The sequence below is a fragment of the Malus domestica genome, chromosome 14, assembly GCF_042453785.1.
Source record: "Malus domestica chromosome 14, GDT2T_hap1".
NCBI lineage: Eukaryota > Viridiplantae > Streptophyta > Magnoliopsida > Rosales > Rosaceae > Malus > Malus domestica.
In genome coordinates this window covers 1209784-1228223 of record NC_091674.1, presented here as the reverse complement: position 1 = coordinate 1228223, position 18440 = coordinate 1209784, and the positions used below count along the sequence as shown (strand labels likewise).

General features: G+C 38.6%; 2 protein-coding genes across 10 annotated transcripts; one reads left to right on the top strand and one right to left on the bottom strand.

Moving 5' to 3' along the window:
* Window positions 1–353: 353 nt before the first annotated feature.
* On the top strand, window positions 354–11132 carry LOC103430925 (uncharacterized). 4 transcript variants are annotated; one of them, XM_008369069.4, is made up of 11 exons: window positions 421–670; window positions 1102–1257; window positions 1366–1468; window positions 1955–2067; window positions 2650–2718; window positions 3297–3412; window positions 3525–3579; window positions 10087–10207; window positions 10368–10510; window positions 10596–10709; window positions 10861–11132. In XM_008369069.4, exons 2-10 carry the CDS (start codon window positions 1123–1125, stop codon window positions 10695–10697), a joined length of 957 nt encoding a protein of 318 aa, XP_008367291.3. In that variant the 5' UTR covers window positions 421–670; window positions 1102–1122; the 3' UTR covers window positions 10698–10709; window positions 10861–11132. The 4 variants fall into 4 exon arrangements, with proteins under 4 accessions (XP_028949054.2, XP_008367291.3, XP_008367290.3 ...); XM_008369068.4 differs by having other exon boundaries at window positions 10844–10883; XM_029093221.2 differs by having other exon boundaries at window positions 354–670; window positions 10596–10883.
* Window positions 11133–11397: 265 nt separating this feature from the next.
* Window positions 11398–16601, bottom strand: LOC103453920 (protein DETOXIFICATION 21-like). 6 transcript variants are annotated; one of them, XM_008393513.4, is made up of 9 exons: window positions 16179–16601; window positions 14381–14694; window positions 13237–13778; window positions 12969–13055; window positions 12824–12880; window positions 12401–12639; window positions 12068–12186; window positions 11772–11858; window positions 11398–11659 (listed from the first exon to the last, which is right to left on the bottom strand). In XM_008393513.4, exons 2-9 carry the CDS (start codon window positions 14660–14662, stop codon window positions 11588–11590), a joined length of 1485 nt encoding a protein of 494 aa, XP_008391735.3. In that variant the 5' UTR covers window positions 14663–14694; window positions 16179–16601; the 3' UTR covers window positions 11398–11587. The 6 variants fall into 6 exon arrangements, with proteins under 6 accessions (XP_008391735.3, XP_008391733.3, XP_017177972.3 ...); XM_008393511.4 differs by having other exon boundaries at window positions 16033–16518; XM_017322483.3 differs by having other exon boundaries at window positions 15981–16507.
* Between the last annotated feature and the right edge of the window lie 1839 nt (window positions 16602–18440).

Genomic DNA, 18440 nt, shown 5'->3' with positions numbered 1-18440 from the left:
TAGTAATTGCATCTAATTTCTAAAATAATCAATTTTTTCGAACCTTCAACTTTCCAAAACTGAATACAATCATCATTCAGACAATTATAAGCTAAATCCCTAACCTTCACTTAATTTATCGAGAAATAAATAGTTAAGATTAAAATTAAAGAATCTAATCTAAGATAAACACGATTACTTCTGAACATTAAAATAAAAATTCTGAAAATCAAATCTAAGATAAATACGATTACTTCTTATAACACGATTACTTTATACATTAAAATAAGAGTTCTAAATCAAATCTAAGATAAACACTATTCCTTCTGATAACACGATTACTTCTGAACAAGTAAGAACAAAAAAAAAATACAAAAACAAAAACAAAAACAAAAAAAAAAGCTGCAAGCTTTAAAACGTTATAGGCACGTCACCTCGGCTGTGCTCGCATTGAATTGGCGTCAAACTCTGGATTCAGAAAGTCGTCTTCACCAATACAATACTCTGAATAAACACACACACACAGAATCGATAGATATACAATTTTTTGATTTTTCAGAATTTTGGGTTGAAGAATAAAGTCACATATAGAAGAGCAAGCTATTCGATTCGATTGTCAGCACAAAAATCACCGAAGAACGAAAGGCTATTCAGTTTTGGGGTCGTCTGCGGAAGCCATAGGTAACGTAAGGTGAGGCGTCAGCAATCCTCTGTCTTCTCCTTCTTCTTCAACTTTTGATTTGTTGGTATTTCTTCGTTTTTGCTAATGTAAACTTGATTTATGGGCCTGAATTGGAAGATGACACAAACCCATTTGATATTCCGAACTGAATCCGAGTTTTTCCAGTGTTAGGGTTTATGGAATTGAAATTTGTGGGTGTATCTCAGTAGCTCTGGGACTGTATGCAGTAGTGGATTAGTCTGAAATTGCACTTATTTAGTGGTTGGGATGTAAGTAATGTGCTTAAGGGTTTGTGATTTGGTTTTCGATTGGGTGGAAAGTTGTTAGCTTTAATGGAAGTTTGGAGAGAATGTAGTATTGGGTTGTTTGCCAGTGTGTGAAAGATGCTGCATTTGGCTTGTAACAACGCGACTGATGAGATGATTTGTTTGAAAATGCAGTCTGATTATATACGAAGCGCCATGGCGTCGGCAACTTTGAGGAAAAGGCTTCATCATGGGGATGTGGATGGGAAAAAGATGGAGCATTTGGAGACGTCGGAGTCAGATGAACTTAATGTGCCTCTACTGGGAAATTATTCAGATAGGCGTGCAGAGGTGAGGCTTTTATTTGTTCATTTAAATGGAGGATAGGATTTTTATTTTTTTTCAGTAATAGTTATTTTTGGCCTTTTGTGATTGATATCTTTTTGGGATGCACCACAGGAAACGACGCTTGAAGAGATCTGGGATGATGAGCGGAGAAAGGAACACCTCCATTGGACCCTTCTGTTTTCTCAGTTGATTGCGCAGTGGGCACGGTGGTTAGGTATTCAAGATTTTTGTTGTCAATAAGACTTTACCGTTTTACTGGAAAGCTTTTCTCAACTTTGCCCATAAGTGATGGGGCATTATACAGCTAGATTTTTAGAACATGATCTAACCAAATAAACAGCAACTATGGAATCATTCTTAGAAAGGTACCCACTTGATAAGCAACCATTTAATTAAGTGATATGATTCCTGGTCAGTCGTTCTATGATTTCATCAAATTTCAAGTGTTAGGTTACTGAAATGTCCTAAAGGTTGGCAATATTTTCATTGGACGAGTTAAAGTACCCTGAGGATCATTCAAAATTCTGTTGAGGAGTTTGATATAGTTAAATTTGATAAGAGTCAAGACACAGCTCATTCCACATATTTCGGATCGTGATCATTATACTGTTCATACTATGTGAATTTTGTTCTGTATTTTATATAGTGGAAATATACTTATAGTTTTGGAACTTAATTTTTCTGGTTTTCTCTTTTGTAGCAAATATTGTTCTTGGATCTGGATCACTTATTGGTCGGCTTTTGACCTTCTCTTCAACTACACAAAATGGAGAAAGTGCTAAGTTGTTTGCTCCTCCCCTTAGTCCTCTGCAAGTATGTCCAATGAAATGATATGATCTTTATAACCTTTGAGAAATGAAATGTCTTTACCTTTATGATATTTTTTTCTTTCTCTTGGGTTATATTCAAGGGGTGTGGTCTCATTTAAAAGCTCTCTATCATCTTACATTTTCAAGGAGTGTGGGCTGGTTTAAAATTTAAGTTTATGAATTTGGAACTGTGAAAGTTAACTTTGGCTTACTAACTCTGGGGAGTCAGAGTAAGGACTGTAGAATACTTCATCACTAATGGGTGTGCTTGTGATGAAAATTACAATCTGTTATTAGAAGCTGGTTTCCAATTGCTTTGCAAGCTGGTAGTTTCTTATTTGGCTTTTCATTTTTCTTTTGATTCTGGGCTTGGAGGATGGTGTAATTCCTTCTAGTAGATCTCTTCTTTGATCTTGACCCTCCAATTTGATTTTTAGTTGTTAGGGGAACATGTCCGTAATATTGATGTTTGGAACAACGGAATGACAACGGTTTATACTGTTTTTTCATCACGGATGTGTATATATGGTATAATATATATTTTTTTAATATGAGGTTCACTTGTGTGGGTGTTTGTGCCCTCTAGGAAGCAAGACTCAGATATCTACGACAAAGGCTTCAAGTACCCTTTGATGGTTCTCGTGTGGAGCATCAAGTAGGTCTTTTTTTCCCATTTCACAGCATTTTGATCATTTTTCTGTTTGTGTTACTAGTACTACTGTATCACACTTACTGTGGGCTATTAGTATCATTATTTTCTTTTATTTTGGTTGACTTCATGCCCAAAATGTCTAAACTTGTGCTCTTTGTTCAGACAAATGTAAGTATTTACAGTTAGTTGGTTTTTTTAACTTTAGTTCCATCCCAAGATGTGCATGCATCCCTGGTATTATTTTCATACTAATTCTGGATGCAATCGCCATGAAGAAATTGGGAAAATATTGAACAATGTTTTTGTAATGATACTATTCTATATATTCTTTATATTGTACCTTAGGATAGCCTCCTCCTGTGAGTTTAATGGAAATTTTGGATGCAGCCATACTGGTTTTAAAACTTTACAAACTTCTCATAGTTGATTTTTCTAGACTGAAAATTGATTATGATGATAAACAATGTCCAAGTGATTTAAAAAAAAATAGAAGAGTTGTTTGTACTATTACTGGACATTGAATTAATCAATTTAGTTTTGTTGTTTCAATTTTAAACACAAATTGAGTTTGTTAATTGCAGGATGCGCTCTTACAGTTATGGAGGTTGGCTTATCCGGATAAGGAGCTCCCACCTCTTAAATCAGACCTTTGGAAACAGATGGGTTGGCAAGGTTCAGACCCTTCAACAGATTTTAGGTGTGTAGTTTAAACGAGATGAAAGTATAGTGATGTGAGTCACATATATTTTTGTTTCATATTTCCTTTGTGAAAGAAAATGATAACGAGAAATTTCAAACTTTATTTGCAGAGGTGGGGGATTTATATCATTGGAGAATCTTATCTTTTTTGCCCAGCAGTATCCGGTTTGTCTCTTTCTAACTTAATTTATTTTTTCAATTATAATAGGCTGGTAGGTTCTATTTCATTTTAGCAAATAAATCTCTCAATAGTAGATAAAAAAATTGTATGCCTTTGATATATTTTTCTGTTACTTCAAGATTTATCCCGTGTTTTCTTTTTAAACCTTTAATTTATTAAGCTTGAGCCATCCAAATTCTTTGCCCCTTTCACTGTTCTGATGAATGTGATTTTTATGATTTACAATGAACACTGATTACTACATAAGTAAACTTTCATTGCAAGGCTGAGTGGAGAATCCTTGCTGCATTTGAAGTTTTGGGTTCACAAATATTAATGGTTCTGAAGTTGGAAATTTTCCTCGGTGCTTTGACTTTTAGATGCGTTGGTAATGGATGAGTTAACATGACATATTCAAGGTGATATTCCTTGGTGTATGCTTTTCGCAGACGATATAGTGTTGATAGATGAAACTCAGGAAGGGGTAAATGCAAAGCTTAACCTTTGGAGAGAAGTGTTGGAATCTAAAGGTCTTCGCCTAAGCCGATCAAAGACAGAATATATGGAGTGCAAGTTCAGTGCAAATGGAGGCCAAAACGAGTTAGGGGTGAGGATCGGAGATCAAGAAATACCAAAGAGCGACCGTTTTCGTTACCTAGGATCTATCTTGCAAAAGAACGGAGAATTAGATGGAGATCTCAACCATAGAATACAAGCTGGATGGATGAAGTGGAAGAGTGCATCCGGCGTGTTGTGTGACCGCCGTATGCCACTGAAGCTCAAGGGAAAATTTTATAGGACGGCAATAAGGCCGGCGATGCTGTATGGCACAGAATGTTGGGCGGTGAAGCATCAACACGTACACAAAATGGGTGTAGCGGAGATGAGGATGCTTCGTTGGATGTGTGGGCACACGAGAAAGGATAAGATTAGGAATGAGGATATCCGGGGTAAAGTAGGAGTAACCGAAATTGAAGGAAAGATGAGAGAAATCGGTTACGGTGGTTTGGACATGTGCAAAGAAGGCCTACTGACGCTCCGATTAGAAGATGCGACTATGGGACAGAGGTTCAGGGCCGAAGGGGCAGAGGAAGACCTAGGAAAACTTTGGAAGAGACCCTAAGAAAAGACTTAGAGTACTTGGATCTAACGGAGGACATGACACAGGACAGAACACAATGGCGTTCTAAGATTCATATAGCCGATCCCACTCAGTGACTTGGATTTTCCAAGTCTCCAACCAAGAAGTTTTCCTCACTCGGGAAATTAAGGGAACACTACCTCAACCTATATGCTCCACTCACAAAGCTTCAACATACAAGCTTCAACAAAAGAAAATTCAAAGAACTTAGCGAAGAAGGCTTTGGTGTATTTAACACAATACGTTGAAATGAAGGAAAGCTTATTTATTGATATCCCCGATAAGTTACAAATATGTACATATACTTGAGTCAAAATAAACAAACAAGAGGGAGCCTTCACAAAGGTTGCTTAGGAGAAGTCTCAGCAGTCGGTAGAGCCCCAGAAAGAGAAGGCATCGGAGGAGGATCATTCAGAGCCTCAGTACTGGACAAAACCCTAGAAGGAGGAGGCATTAGAGGTTGATCATTTGGAGCTTCATTACGCGGTACAGCCCCAGAAGACGAAGGCAATAAATGCCTTTGGAACAAACCTACAAATCTCTGATGATCAAGTAAAACCTGACCATCAGATTCCTTCATCTGGTCAAGCTTCCTCTTCATGTTTGTAGCATAGTCATGTGCGAGCCAGTGCAACTGTTTATTCTCATGCTTGAGCCCTCTAATCTTTTGTTTGAGACTCATCACTTCAGCCGCCAATGATTCAACTTGGCGGGTTCGAGCAAATAGGCGTTGGGCCATATTAGACACAGAACCTGCACACTGAACACTGAGAGCCAGAGAATCCTTAACAGCCAACTCATCAGACCGTTTGGAAAGTAGTCTGTTATCTTTGGGAGTGAGAAGGTTCCTGGCCACTACCGCAGCGGTCATATCATTCTTCATCACGGAATCCCCAATGGTAAGAGGACCAGTAGGGGAGACGAAGGATGGGCGCCATATGTTGTCTGGAGAAGGCGGGGCTGCCTCTTCAACAAGGTTCAAGTCAAAACGACGGTCGGAGGGGCCAGACATTTTCAAAGGTGTTGAAGAGAGAAGAGGTCGGACAAATCAAGATCTTAGAAGTGCAAGAATGGAGCTTCTACTGGTGGATAGTCAAGTGTGCTTTGGAACTTAATGTCAGCCCCTATAAAAATCTGCACTCGACGAAGCTTCAGAAATCGAAGAGGCGCCTGCTCAGAAATCGAAGAGGCGTTTGCTTTCTCAAAAGCTGGGCTGCTCAGAGACCACGAGGGTCGATCTCAGAAATCGAAGAGGCGTTTGCTTTCTCAAAAGCTGGGCTGCTCAAAGACCACGAAGGCCGATCTCAAAAATCGAAGAGGCTTGCTTTCTCAAAAGATGGGATGCTCAGAGACCACGAGGGCCGATCTCAGAAATCGAAGAGGCACCTACTTTTCCAGCCTTGTCAGCACCTGTCACACGCACACTCAGCTTTGCGGAAATTATGGGCATTCTGTCGAAGATTTCTAACGAAGTAGAAAGCACATGAATCGTACTGTTCAATCACCCACTTCCCACACGCAACAGTAGCTCATGGGTACCACAGATAACTTTGCCAAAGTTCTCTGACAAAGTTGAGACACGTGAAGCTTGCAGCTCCCACTACATCGCTCTGACCAAGAAGGGTAAAAGAATTGCAAAGAAACAACACTAACAAAGTTTAAACACATAAATTTTGAAGGTCTAGCTACCATATTATTACCCACAAGGGTAAAGGAACAGTACCACTGCTGGATAATTGGAAAGTCCCGGTGTGTCAACCTCTGTGCTTCATGGCAAGGTAGACTAGCAAACATGCCCAACCTGTACTCACATTCGAGAAAACACTCCCAACAAGATTGCTTGCTCCAAAATCGAAGAGGCACCGCCCTCCGAATCTCGAGAGCCAGACTCCCAACATGATTACTTTCTCAAAAATCGAAGAGAGGGTAAAGGAACAGTACCACTGCTGGATAATTGAAAAGTCCCTGTGTGTCAACCTTTGTGCTTCGTGGCAAGGTAGACTAGCAAACAGGCCCAACCTTTACTCACATTCGAGAAAACACTCCCAACAAGATTGCTTGCTCCAAAATCGAAGAGGCACCGCCCTCCGAATCTCGAGAGCCAGACTCCCAACATGATTACTTTCTCAAAAATCGAAGAGAGGGTAAAGGAACAGTACCACTGCTGGATAATTGGAAAGTCCCTGTGTGTCAACCTCTGTGCTTCGTGGCAAGGTAGACTAGCAAACACGTCCAACCTTTACTCACATTCGAGAAAACACTCCCAACAAGATTGCTTGCTCCAAAATCGAAGAGGCACCGCCCTCCGAATCTCGAGAGCCAAACTCCCAACATGATTACTTTCTCAAAAATCGAAGAGACCGCTCTCCGAATCTCGAGAGCCAGACCCCCAGCAGGATTGCTTTCTCAAAAATCGAAGAGGCATCGTTCTCCGAATCTCGAGAGCCAGATCCCCGACAGGATTGCTTGTTCGAAAATCGAAGAGGCACCACTTTCCCAACTTCAAGAGCTGGATCTCCTTGGATAAAGCTTGTCTGTAATCTTCACACGCAACATCAGCTTTCCAGATACCACAGACCACTTTTTCAAAGTGCTCTGACAGAGTTAAAACATGTGAAGCTGGCAGCTCCCACTACCGTGCTATAACCAAGCAGGGTAAAGGAATAACATTATTACTTGATGTTAGGGAGACTCCTATATATGTCGACCTCCATCCCTAACGGACAGGCAGACCTGCAAAAATGCTCAACCCTTTCTCTTATCTGAGAGGGCACTCCCAACGAAGCCTTTCGAAATATTCAGCTTTCTTTCCCCCCGATAATACCTCTGTAAACAAGCTATACTAGAGCAAGAATATCTCATATCATCAGGGTTAAAAGCAAGAGTATCCCATATCATGCTTTTTCCCTGTCTTTTCCTTTGGCCTTGTTCTTACCTGCAAGACAAGGAGAAAGAGAGCAATCAGTCAGCACTTGGAATCAAGCTTCCAGCCAGGAACTGACTGCCTGGAACCCCTTACCTGATTACTTACCTGGCATTGCTCTCGAGTACTCATCTTCAACATCTTATGCTTCCAGGGAAGATACCGCATCTGCCTGAGGAACAAATAGGGCAAGTGAGAAGGATACAAGGAAGCATGTGGAGACAAGCGTAACAGCACACGTGCCGATACATCCACTACTCTGTCAAAAGCAAAAGTATCCCATATCAGCAGGGTCGAACGTACTCTAGATTTGATGGACTTGTTTTGACCCTCAAATTCTTCAGTCGGCCTTATACTCTGGAGGAAACCAGAAAACCCTCCAGCCCAGTTCAAGAATAAGCCTGTGGAAAGTTACTTCTTCAAAAGCAAAAGTATCCCATATCATCTCTCCTCATTTTTCTTCTCTTTATCTTTCATGCTGCCTGCAAGATAGGGAGAATGTGAACAATCAGCCGGAGCTCTGATTGCTTACCTTGTCTGTCACCTCTTTCAGCAGATCCCCTAGCTCGGCGACTTGGGGGACTCCTACTACATGGTTTGTATCGCGCTTGACCAAGCATGAAACTACAAGTAAGCTTCAAGTGAAATTGATACATTACCTTGTGCATCTCCACCAGTTACAGATACCACCCCTGGATGGAGGAAGAGTACTTCCAGAGAAGATGTCACATCTACCTATGAGACAGATAAGGCAAGTCAAGACGATACCACACTCCGGTACTTAGAAGTTTCGTGGCTACGAGATCATTCTCCCACAATATTTCCTAATGTCATTTGTACTAAATCATTCACTTGTACTCACTAAAGGAGAGCTTGAACCTATGTACTTGTGTAAACCCTTCACAATTAATGAGAACTCCTCTATTCCGTGGACGTAGCCAATCTGGGTGAACCACGTACATCTTGTGTTTGCTTTTGTGTAAACCCTTCACAATTAATGAGAACTCCTCTATTCCGTGGACGTAGCCAATCTGGGTGAACCACGTACATCTTGTGTTTGCTTTCCTATCTCTATCCATTTATATACTTATCCACACTAATGACCGGAGCAATCTAGCGAAGATCACAAAAAGTGACCGTTTTCGCTACCTAGGATCTATCTTGCAAGAGAACGGAGAATTAGATGGAGATCTCAACCATAGAATACAAGCTGGATGGATGAAGTGTAAGAGTGCATCCGGCGTGTTGTGTGACCGTCGTAGGCCACTGAAGCTCAAGGGAAAATTTTATAGGACGGCAATAAGGCCAGCGATGTTGTATGGCACAGAATGTTGGGCAGTGAAGCATCAACGTACACAAAATGGGTGTAGCGGAGATGAGGATGCTTCGTGGGATGTATGGGCACACGAGAAAGGATAAGATTGGGAATGAGGTTATCCGAGGTAAAGTAGGAGTAGCCAAAATTGAAGGAAATATGAGAGAAAATCGGTTCCGGTGGTTTGGACATGTGCAAAGAAGGCCTACTGACGCTCCGGTTCGAAAATGTGACTACAGGACAGAGGTTCAGGGCCGAAGGGGTAGAGGAAGACCTAGGAAAACTTTGGAAGAGACCCTAAGAAAAGACTTGAGTACTTGGATCTAACGGATGACATGACACAAAACCGAGCGCAATGGCGTTCCAGGATTCATATAGCCGACCCCACTTAGTGGGAAAAGGCTTTGTTGTTGTTGTTGTTGTTGTTGTTGTTTGCTTTGACTTTTAGAGAAAGCCTCTGTGATAAGGATGAAAATATCGGCCTTGTCTGAGATATCAGTAGATTCAGTGCTCAAAGTTATAAAATATCGACAAATATTATAGCGGGGGTAGAGTTTCAGTGTCCCACATTTGTAGCGGTGTTATCAATGCAGATATTGGTGCTATTTTGGATGCCAGCCCTTTGATAAACTGGAAGTCTTGCCCTTTTTTATATTTTGGTGAATTACTACCCTTCATCATCTTCGCTTCAAAGAAAAGAAGGGTTTGAGGTCATTCTATTACTTACATGAGAGGAATGCTTTTGGTTTTTGATGCTGGGATTGTTGGGTTAAGTGCTCAAAGGAGATGCATTTTTCTTATTGTTATAACTTATAACTAGAATAATACCACTCCCTTCAGATTTACTTTCTTAGTCTGTCTGTCTATCTTCTTTGTTTCCCAGCATCATGCATGCAAGACATTCTGTCTTACATTTCTCTCGTATGTTCAAAACTTGTAGGTTATTGCATACATGATGCATGTGCATAGAAAGATTGTCCTTTCAATGCTTTAATGTGTATGGGTGTCAAAATATTGCTTTCTTTTGAATGTAGCGTGCAAGACTTTCTATTTTAATTAAGTTTTCATTTTGTTCCATGTTTCTGCAGAAGTCATGAAAGGGTTGATGAGTTTCTGATTTGATCATCTTACAGGAATCATTCCAGAGATTGTTGCACAAACAAGATGGAACTAGAGCTGACTGGGAATATCCCTTTGCTGTAGCTGGCATCAATATTTCTTTTGTCTTGGCACAAATGTTGGATCTTCAATCAGGTACCGTTAAATTTTTAAGCGAGAGGATGGACGATCTTAACCATTTGACAAGAATGCATCAGCTTAGCATGTTTATCTGAAGAGTTCTTTGTTTCCTCCCTCAAATTCTGAACGCTGATGCTGTGTTTATAAATAAATAATCGGATGTATTTTCTTGCAGCAAAGCCAACTACTTTGGCTGGAATCCGTTTTCTCGAACTGCTTGAAGAAGATGAGATGGCATTTGACAACCTTTATTGTGTAGCCTTCCAGATGATGGATGCTCAATGGCTCGCAAAGCGTGCTTCTTATATGGACTTCAACGTAAATCATTGTCACTCCGCTCACGAATTTAAGATGCAAAGCACTGTATTCTTCTTATTCTGATTCTGTTTTTAATTTTTTCCAGGATGTTATGAAGTCTACAACAAGTCAGTTGGAACGCGAGCTTGCACTCGAGGATGTCTCCAGTGTAAAGGATTTACCAGCATACAATCTGTTGAGTAGATGATCCCTCTCTTTTGTAAACTTCTAACTTTAGTGCTCTCACCATCTGTAATTCTATCTGAGAAGTTACATATGCAATTTTCTTTCGGCCAAGTGCCATATCATCATCAAGGTTATGACATATTAATATTTCCCTTCTCATTGATGAAGGGGTCGGTAAATTTCAGGTTCCCCGCCCTGTTCGGTTAAAGTCTTGTCTCGTGATGGTTTACCCTGTCCTCCGGCACAACGGGGTCGGAGGATGGGCCATTTTTTTTCTCCCCCTTTCTTTTGGAAGCCATTTTTAGCTATGATGGAGCTGCGAGCCATCTGGGAGGATTATACCTCTGTGTTTTGGTCCAAGTTTCATGTGTTTCTTTCTACGCCTCACCTATGTCGGATTTTATTGTTCAGCTGTGCTGCTTCCCGCTTTTTAAATAAATTTAGTGTAATTATCCTATTGCTTGTCGACACAAAAATGCCAACAGCCATTTTGTTTACCACCCAAAAAAGGGCCAATGACTATTTGGCTTAGCGGTACCTAGAGTCCATGACTCTACTTTGTTAAGAATGCTCTCATAAATGAAACTTGTTTGAATCAAAGAAAAATTTAGTGTAATTATCCTATTGTTTGTCGACAAAAAACCGCCAATGGTCACTTTATTTACCGCTGAAAAATGCAAATGACTATTTGGCTTAGCGGTATCTAGAGTCCTTGACTCCACTTTGTTGAGAATGCTCTAATGTCCCTCAATTTCATAACGAAAGTCATTTGAATCAAATAAAAATGAAGGGCAAAATGGAAAACACAATTAACCCTCAAAAGATCCTCTGCTCGCACGAAGTGTTACTTCTGTGCGTCTTTCTCGTGGTGGGACTAGAACAACTGAAGGACGATAAAAATCAGACATTTCTTCATGTGTCGGGGTTCGACTCTTCGTTATTTGTTCGACCCCACCTGCTAACGCGGTTACGAGCTATATCTACCTGTAGATGTTGATACGTGTCTTAGTTTCTTGGTTCTGAAGAAAGGTTCTTTCAGTATGTCATGTTAATTTTAGTGAAGGATGCATAGAAAACAATCAAATATTAATTCTACCTGTTTATCCCAATCAGTCTTGTAGGTGAGTATCATTAGCACAATAGTTTGGACTAATGTTCCAAACAACATTCCAATCCAAACACCCTGCAGAAGAGGATTGATAAAATGAGTTATTGCAAAGAGCAAATCGAAGAGAAAACACGAATATTGAAGTGATTTGGTAGGGGGCTCGTTCGATAACCATTTCAACGTCACAGAACATGCATCGGACTCCAGTCTCAAAACCCAGTATCGGGGACCCCAAACCCTAACAAAAATTAGACTGAGTGAGAAGAAGATAGAGAGTAGCTTACTTTGACTTGCATTTTTAGAGGCCAACCAAGCACAACTCCAACAGGGATCCCTATAACGTAATAGCAGCCTAGGTTCACATATGCTACATATTTCTGCCATCCAGCTCCCAGAGCAACTCCTGTCGATGAAAGATTCGTTACGTTATGAACTCTTCAAGATTTATAATACGTTCCTTCGGAAACAAGAAATGTTCATGATAATTGCAATGTACTAAGTTAACTAATCAACTGGTACTTGAAGACACAGAAGGAAATTGTTTTCTTCATGGTATCGACCTACCTAATCTAGGCGAAATAATACGATTACGTATTTTAGAGAAATGGAAACAGTACCGGAGAGCACGGGTTGAACGCTGTTCAACAGTATGGAGAAGGCCAACAAAGGAGACAATTCAGCAACCATGTCAGCTACAGCCTCATCGTTGGTGAAAACGTATGCAAGTTTTTTCCTCAAGAATAAGAAAAGCACGAAAAGCACCAATCCAATGGAGAGTGATACCGACACAATAACTACAATCGCGAACTTTGCCGCCTTTGAGCTACCTCCTCCAAGCTCGTTCGACACTCGTACACTAGTGAAAGATATCAAGCACACTTCAGTACAACAGTACATTACATAAAAACATATGAAGTTCTAAGAATATGTCAAAGAAAACAAAGCGTATATTCAAAAGTGAGGCATTGCTCCGATGAAGATCTTATATAATTTTCATCGTGTTCGCAGAGAACAATTTTCTGAAGAACGAGAATAAGTACCTTGCTGTAGCCAGGAAACCGAGAGATATCATCATTTCCCACCCCACGATGTTGAGGCTGCAATTATGTCGGAAAATTTAGCATTGAAAACAGTTGGATGATCAGAGATTAGGATCACAAGGAAGAGGAAGGCTCTAAAACTTACCAAATAGATAGGGCATCGATAGAAACTTCAGCGTTTTCCATGTTTCCCGTTAAAAGGACCAAGATTGTGTTGTACCAAAGCTCAAGACTGTAAATGAATAACAGTTATGTGATTTGTGTCTATGTGAAAGCACCTAGTTCATAAGGCCTCCATGCAGATACTATCAATGACCGAAATCAATAAATTTATAACAACTTATACGTGCGCACTTAAAGAAACCTATGGAATAAGGGACAAAATAAAAGCCGAAACAAATAGAAATTCTTACCAAAGCATAACGCCGGATGACAGAGAAAGCTTGACGACATCCCAGAGATCAGTAAAAGCTAACATTGAGAAGCCTGTCCATGTTTCGGGGCATCCACCACACAGAATAAACAAAAGCTGACCCACGTTGGGTAACCAATATGATATAATCGTCGACACCAACACACCGGGAACCCCAAACTTAAATTTCACACTCAAAAGCCAGCAAAGAAAGATGTGGATTCCAATTGAAACCGCTGACACATATGCAACGATCATATTTTTGCTTTGCGCTTGTAAGTACATTTGGCAGGTAAATGATACAACAAAGGCAAAAAGCACAGGGATTACCCATAGAGAAATATATCCTGCAACTTCTGAAATATTGTCTGCTTGGCCCAAAGCCTCAAAAATGGGGGTTGTAAAGACGAAAAGAGGAATAAGGAATAATGTGCCTACACACAGTACTATCCATGACCTCTGAAGATGTATCCCGAGCATGTTGTACTGTTTTGCACCATGCGATTGACCACAGAGAGTTTCCAGCGCACTTGCCATGCCAAGCTGTAGAGTAACAGATTCAGAAACATCGATCAGTCAGATCACACGGAAAAGCCTAGCTGTTATGGTTAAGTTTTCGTAGAGCAGATAACTTCGTGAACTAATTGGTACAGTAGCCATTAGAAAATAACGCTTATTTCACATTTGCCTCTAAAATTTGGAAAACAGATGACAAACCAGAATGTAGTTGGGGTAATACATTTTTCAGCTACAAGTTGGGGTACATAGATCATATGCAAATGCAAGTTATAAAGTAAAGAAAACTTGACGAACACTCAATCGCCGATCTTCGAAGCCATTATTATGAATTCATTCATTTGAAGTACATTAACAACAGAACTAAAAACAGTAAGTGAACACGATCTTGAACTAGTCTTTGAGACAAGCACGAACTTAAAAACTTTATCTGCTATAAATTGAAGATTTTAGCACTAAACAAAACTATATCTGCTTTAAATGCAACTTCTTTCAAATTAATTCACTGTGGAGTTCAAAAACTGCGAAAAGAAATTGAGAGTGGTATGCCGATTGCAATTTGTCCCCAAGAACATGTGAAAAACAAGATCAAATAAAAGAAATAGTAAAGGGAGCCAAAATAAACATACCAAGATGCCGTTTCCGAACCTGACAAGTACTGTGAACACGAGTGAAAAAGCCGCTAACTCCAGAGAGCCAATGTGACCGATAAACGCTTGACTGACGACATTTGTTCCGAATGACGCAACTCTGGTGAATATAGCAGGGCCAGCCACCAGCCACATCTTCTTGATTTCAATCCATACCCTTCTTTTCAGTGACAATTCCTCTTCGCCATCAATAACTCTAGTCTCTTCTTCCCCGGCACTTGTCTCTTTTACCAAGAGACTCCTTTTAATGTCTTCTCCCATGTGATGTGATCAAGTGAGTCTAGTTACTTGATCTGCAAGGCAAGTGCCAAATATAAATACAACTGCCTTCAGAAAAAAGATTGGATATTATTCTCATGGAAATTGTTTTAATTCATTCTTGCACTACAAGGAGAAAATTTTGGAGACTGGGTTTCTAGTCTGTAAAATTCAGGTCTCCAAATTTGAAGGCTCACAGCCGGTTAACAACGGTGAGAGTGTCAATTCCACATCGGGGAATTACAAACATTTAAAGGTCTTATAAGGAGTTGGACTACTCATTTACTGCGTATTAGTTTTAGAGTGAAATCTCAACTACCGTTTTAGTATCAAATGAGGTTAACTGACATGTTGAGCTTAACGGCCCACATGATTTCATTTTTTTTACCGTACAAAATGATAAATACAACAACAACAACAAAACATTATCTCATTGAATGAGATCGGCTGTATGAATCCTAGAACGTCAGTTCCCTCGATTTTGCATCAAGTCTTCAGTTAGCTGCAAATACTTCATGCATGTTTTGTGACGTAGAGGGTGAAGTACACTACTTTAATTAACTTGACTAAACTAAGGTTTGCGTTCCCACATTTTATGAAATAGGAGAATTATATTAATATATTTACTCATTAGTAAGTGAAATGTCTAATACTTTATTGAAAGACATTGGGTATACTTCTTTTCGCGCCATTGCGGATACGAACTTGAATTCACTTGGCAACTGTTCCTATCAGAATCGGAAAATAGGATTGATGACCAACAATAAAAAAACAAATGCAAAGCTAAATGATGATGAGCTATATCAGTTAGAGAGATGGAGAGAGATAGAGAGAGATAGGGGTACAATGATCAGTTAAATGCAAATTATCGTGAAGCTAGATATGCCACGTAACAACTAGTCAACAGAAACGACAGCCGCACATTGCTTATCAAGTTTGAACCCACCTAACTCCTACCCACCTAAGTCCTTCATTCACAGCAATGTTCCTCAAGTTAGTGAACGTATTCTTGTAATTAATCGACTAGTTACAAATAGTAAGAAGTAACTTAATCACCATACTGAGCAGTTGCTAAAATAACTAGACATCCGCCCAGAACTCGGGTTTTACGTCGAGCTCTGTTCAACTCTTACAAAATGCAGATCGACAGAAAACCAACTATATATCTATACAGACATACGTATAGAAAAACTAAAGCGCTAACTTATCAGTAGCTTAATACGACAACAACCACTCATCATCCGATAGTTATGAATCATTTCATATTCCTGGTATCCAATCTATATTATCCAACCAACCAATTATGTTTAGAAAATCATACCCAAAAACTTTGCAGCATGGTAAAACAGAGAGAGAGAGCGAGAGAGACTAACATACTGGAGTTGCTTGCAAATTAACCCAATGACACTCCCCAAGCGATGGATGAGTTGGAAGACTAACAGTCGGAGAGAGTTGGAGAGAGAGAGAGAGAGAGAGAGAGAGAGAGAGAGAGAGAGAGAGACTCATATACTGGAGTTACCTGCAAATTAACCCAATGACAGTCCCCAAGCGATGGATGAATTGGAAGACTAACAGTCAGAGAGAGATGGAGAGTGTGGAGGAGATGTTTACAGAGAGTATGGAGCTGATGAATGAATAAAATAATTGGCCATCACCTCTATTTTGTTGGAATTATGGGCTCTCATTAATATGGTCTATTTTTTTCTGGGAAGTCCAAAATGAGAAAGTAAAAAGAAGAAGATTTGAGTGACGTCGATGGGGTTGAGGGGTGGAACGGCAAGAGATGTTTTGAACGGTCTGAAACCTACCACGTCCGATTAAACCAGTCGCGTCAAAACTGGCCAGAGTAAATGAACCTCATGGGCTATCTACCTTATATAAAAGAAATTATATTTTTCAACTAACTTGATTTTTTTGGACACTTTGGACTTTGGAGTTTGAATATGGGACGGGTTCACCAATTTGGAAGAATGGTTGTTGGAAACTTTGATGTTAAATTAGGAAGTTGACGCAATTCGGACTCACACAATAGTGCAAAGAGTCAGACTTGATATTCGTGTTGTGTTTTTTATGTTATATCTGATATCTTAACGGATCGTGTCGTGTAACATCCGTTAAATTAAACAGATAAAACGATCTGACCCGATAATATTACCAGGTAATATGACCTGACCAGTTACCAGTTAAGGAAAATATATTTTAAACCAATAAATAATCAAATGAAAAACATAATACTAAATAAGTATATAGAAAAAATATATAAATGTTCGTAATGACAAACTTTATAACTTTCATGAAGAGCTTAACTTCGAAATTCGCCAATATAATCATATAAATCATAAATCAAAATTTAACCGTTGATTGTTGTTTACATTTACGCTTCATTGTTCTCATCAAATTTTTTTTTTCAGATTTTGTTTTTTGAAAACATGATCTATTAGAGTATGCAGAAAGATGAACGGTTTAGATCGTTGATATTATATTCAAAGTTTTACGGTTAGTGAAAATATTCTTATTGTTATAAAGTTTCTACAAACTATATGACATCGACTCATATTTTAGTTAACCGTAAATATCGAAACGTGATATATATGAACCGTTCATCTTCTTACATCTGCCAGATGATCATGTTTTAAAAAAAAATTAAAAAAATGATATTCAATAAGAAGAATAAAGCGTAAAAAACAATCGACGGTTAAATATAAATTTAAGGTTTATGGATTATAGAGTTGGATTTCAAAGCTGACCTTTTCATGAAAGTTGTAAAGCTTGTCACTATGAGTAATTGTATATATATATATATATATATATTATATATATTTTACATTTTTTACACTTCTACAATAATTATTATTAATTTTATTAATTTTGCCCTCAAATAAGAAACATTATTCATGAGAGTTTGAAGGATGTTAAAAATCTAAATGATAATGTAAGTGTAACCATTATCTACTCGTGGAGGAATACTGATGAATCAAGAGTGTTTATATATTCTTTCATATTTTTCATACTTGTATGTATGTTTTCTTAGTTCTTGCCTATACAAATATTATACTAGTTTATTTTAATTTGGACAACAACAAGTTAAGTAAAATTTATCCTAGTAATGATAATAAGGAACTCTCATAATAAAAATAAATAATAAATAAAACTTTTTTTTTAACTTATATAGAATAATAATACAAAACTATATATTTAATATAGAATATATTGTATATATTAATATGGCTATTGTATTTTTTTAATAAATCTTTTAGTACTTAAAACTTTAAAATTATCAAAATAAATTTTTTTTTTAACGGGTCGAAACAAGTTACCCACGTATTACCCGCGTGTATACCCGTTAAGAACCCATTATTAACGGGTTCTTAACCGGTCACCTGATAATGAGCCGATTGGTTATCGTGTTGATCCGAAACCCGTTATTTTCGTGTTGTTTTTGTGTCATGTCAAAAGCTACCGGGTCTAGCAAAGACAATACTCATCTTCACTATTGTGATAGAAGATCACTTGTTAAAAGATTTCAACTTTACTCGTTTAATCTAGGGGAACTTTAACGAAAAACTCCCAGTACTGTTCACTTTAACGAAAAATCACATTTTTACACTAAAAAGTCAATCATGGTACTATTCACTTTACTCTTTATTTTATCTTTATCATTAAAACTCAAACCCTTTTCATTAGTTTTCCTTTTAATCTAATACTTCTGTCAATTTTTTTTTTTTTAATAAAAGGTCTCGATGTAGCAATTAGTTTATAATTCAACATGAGCTATCATTAA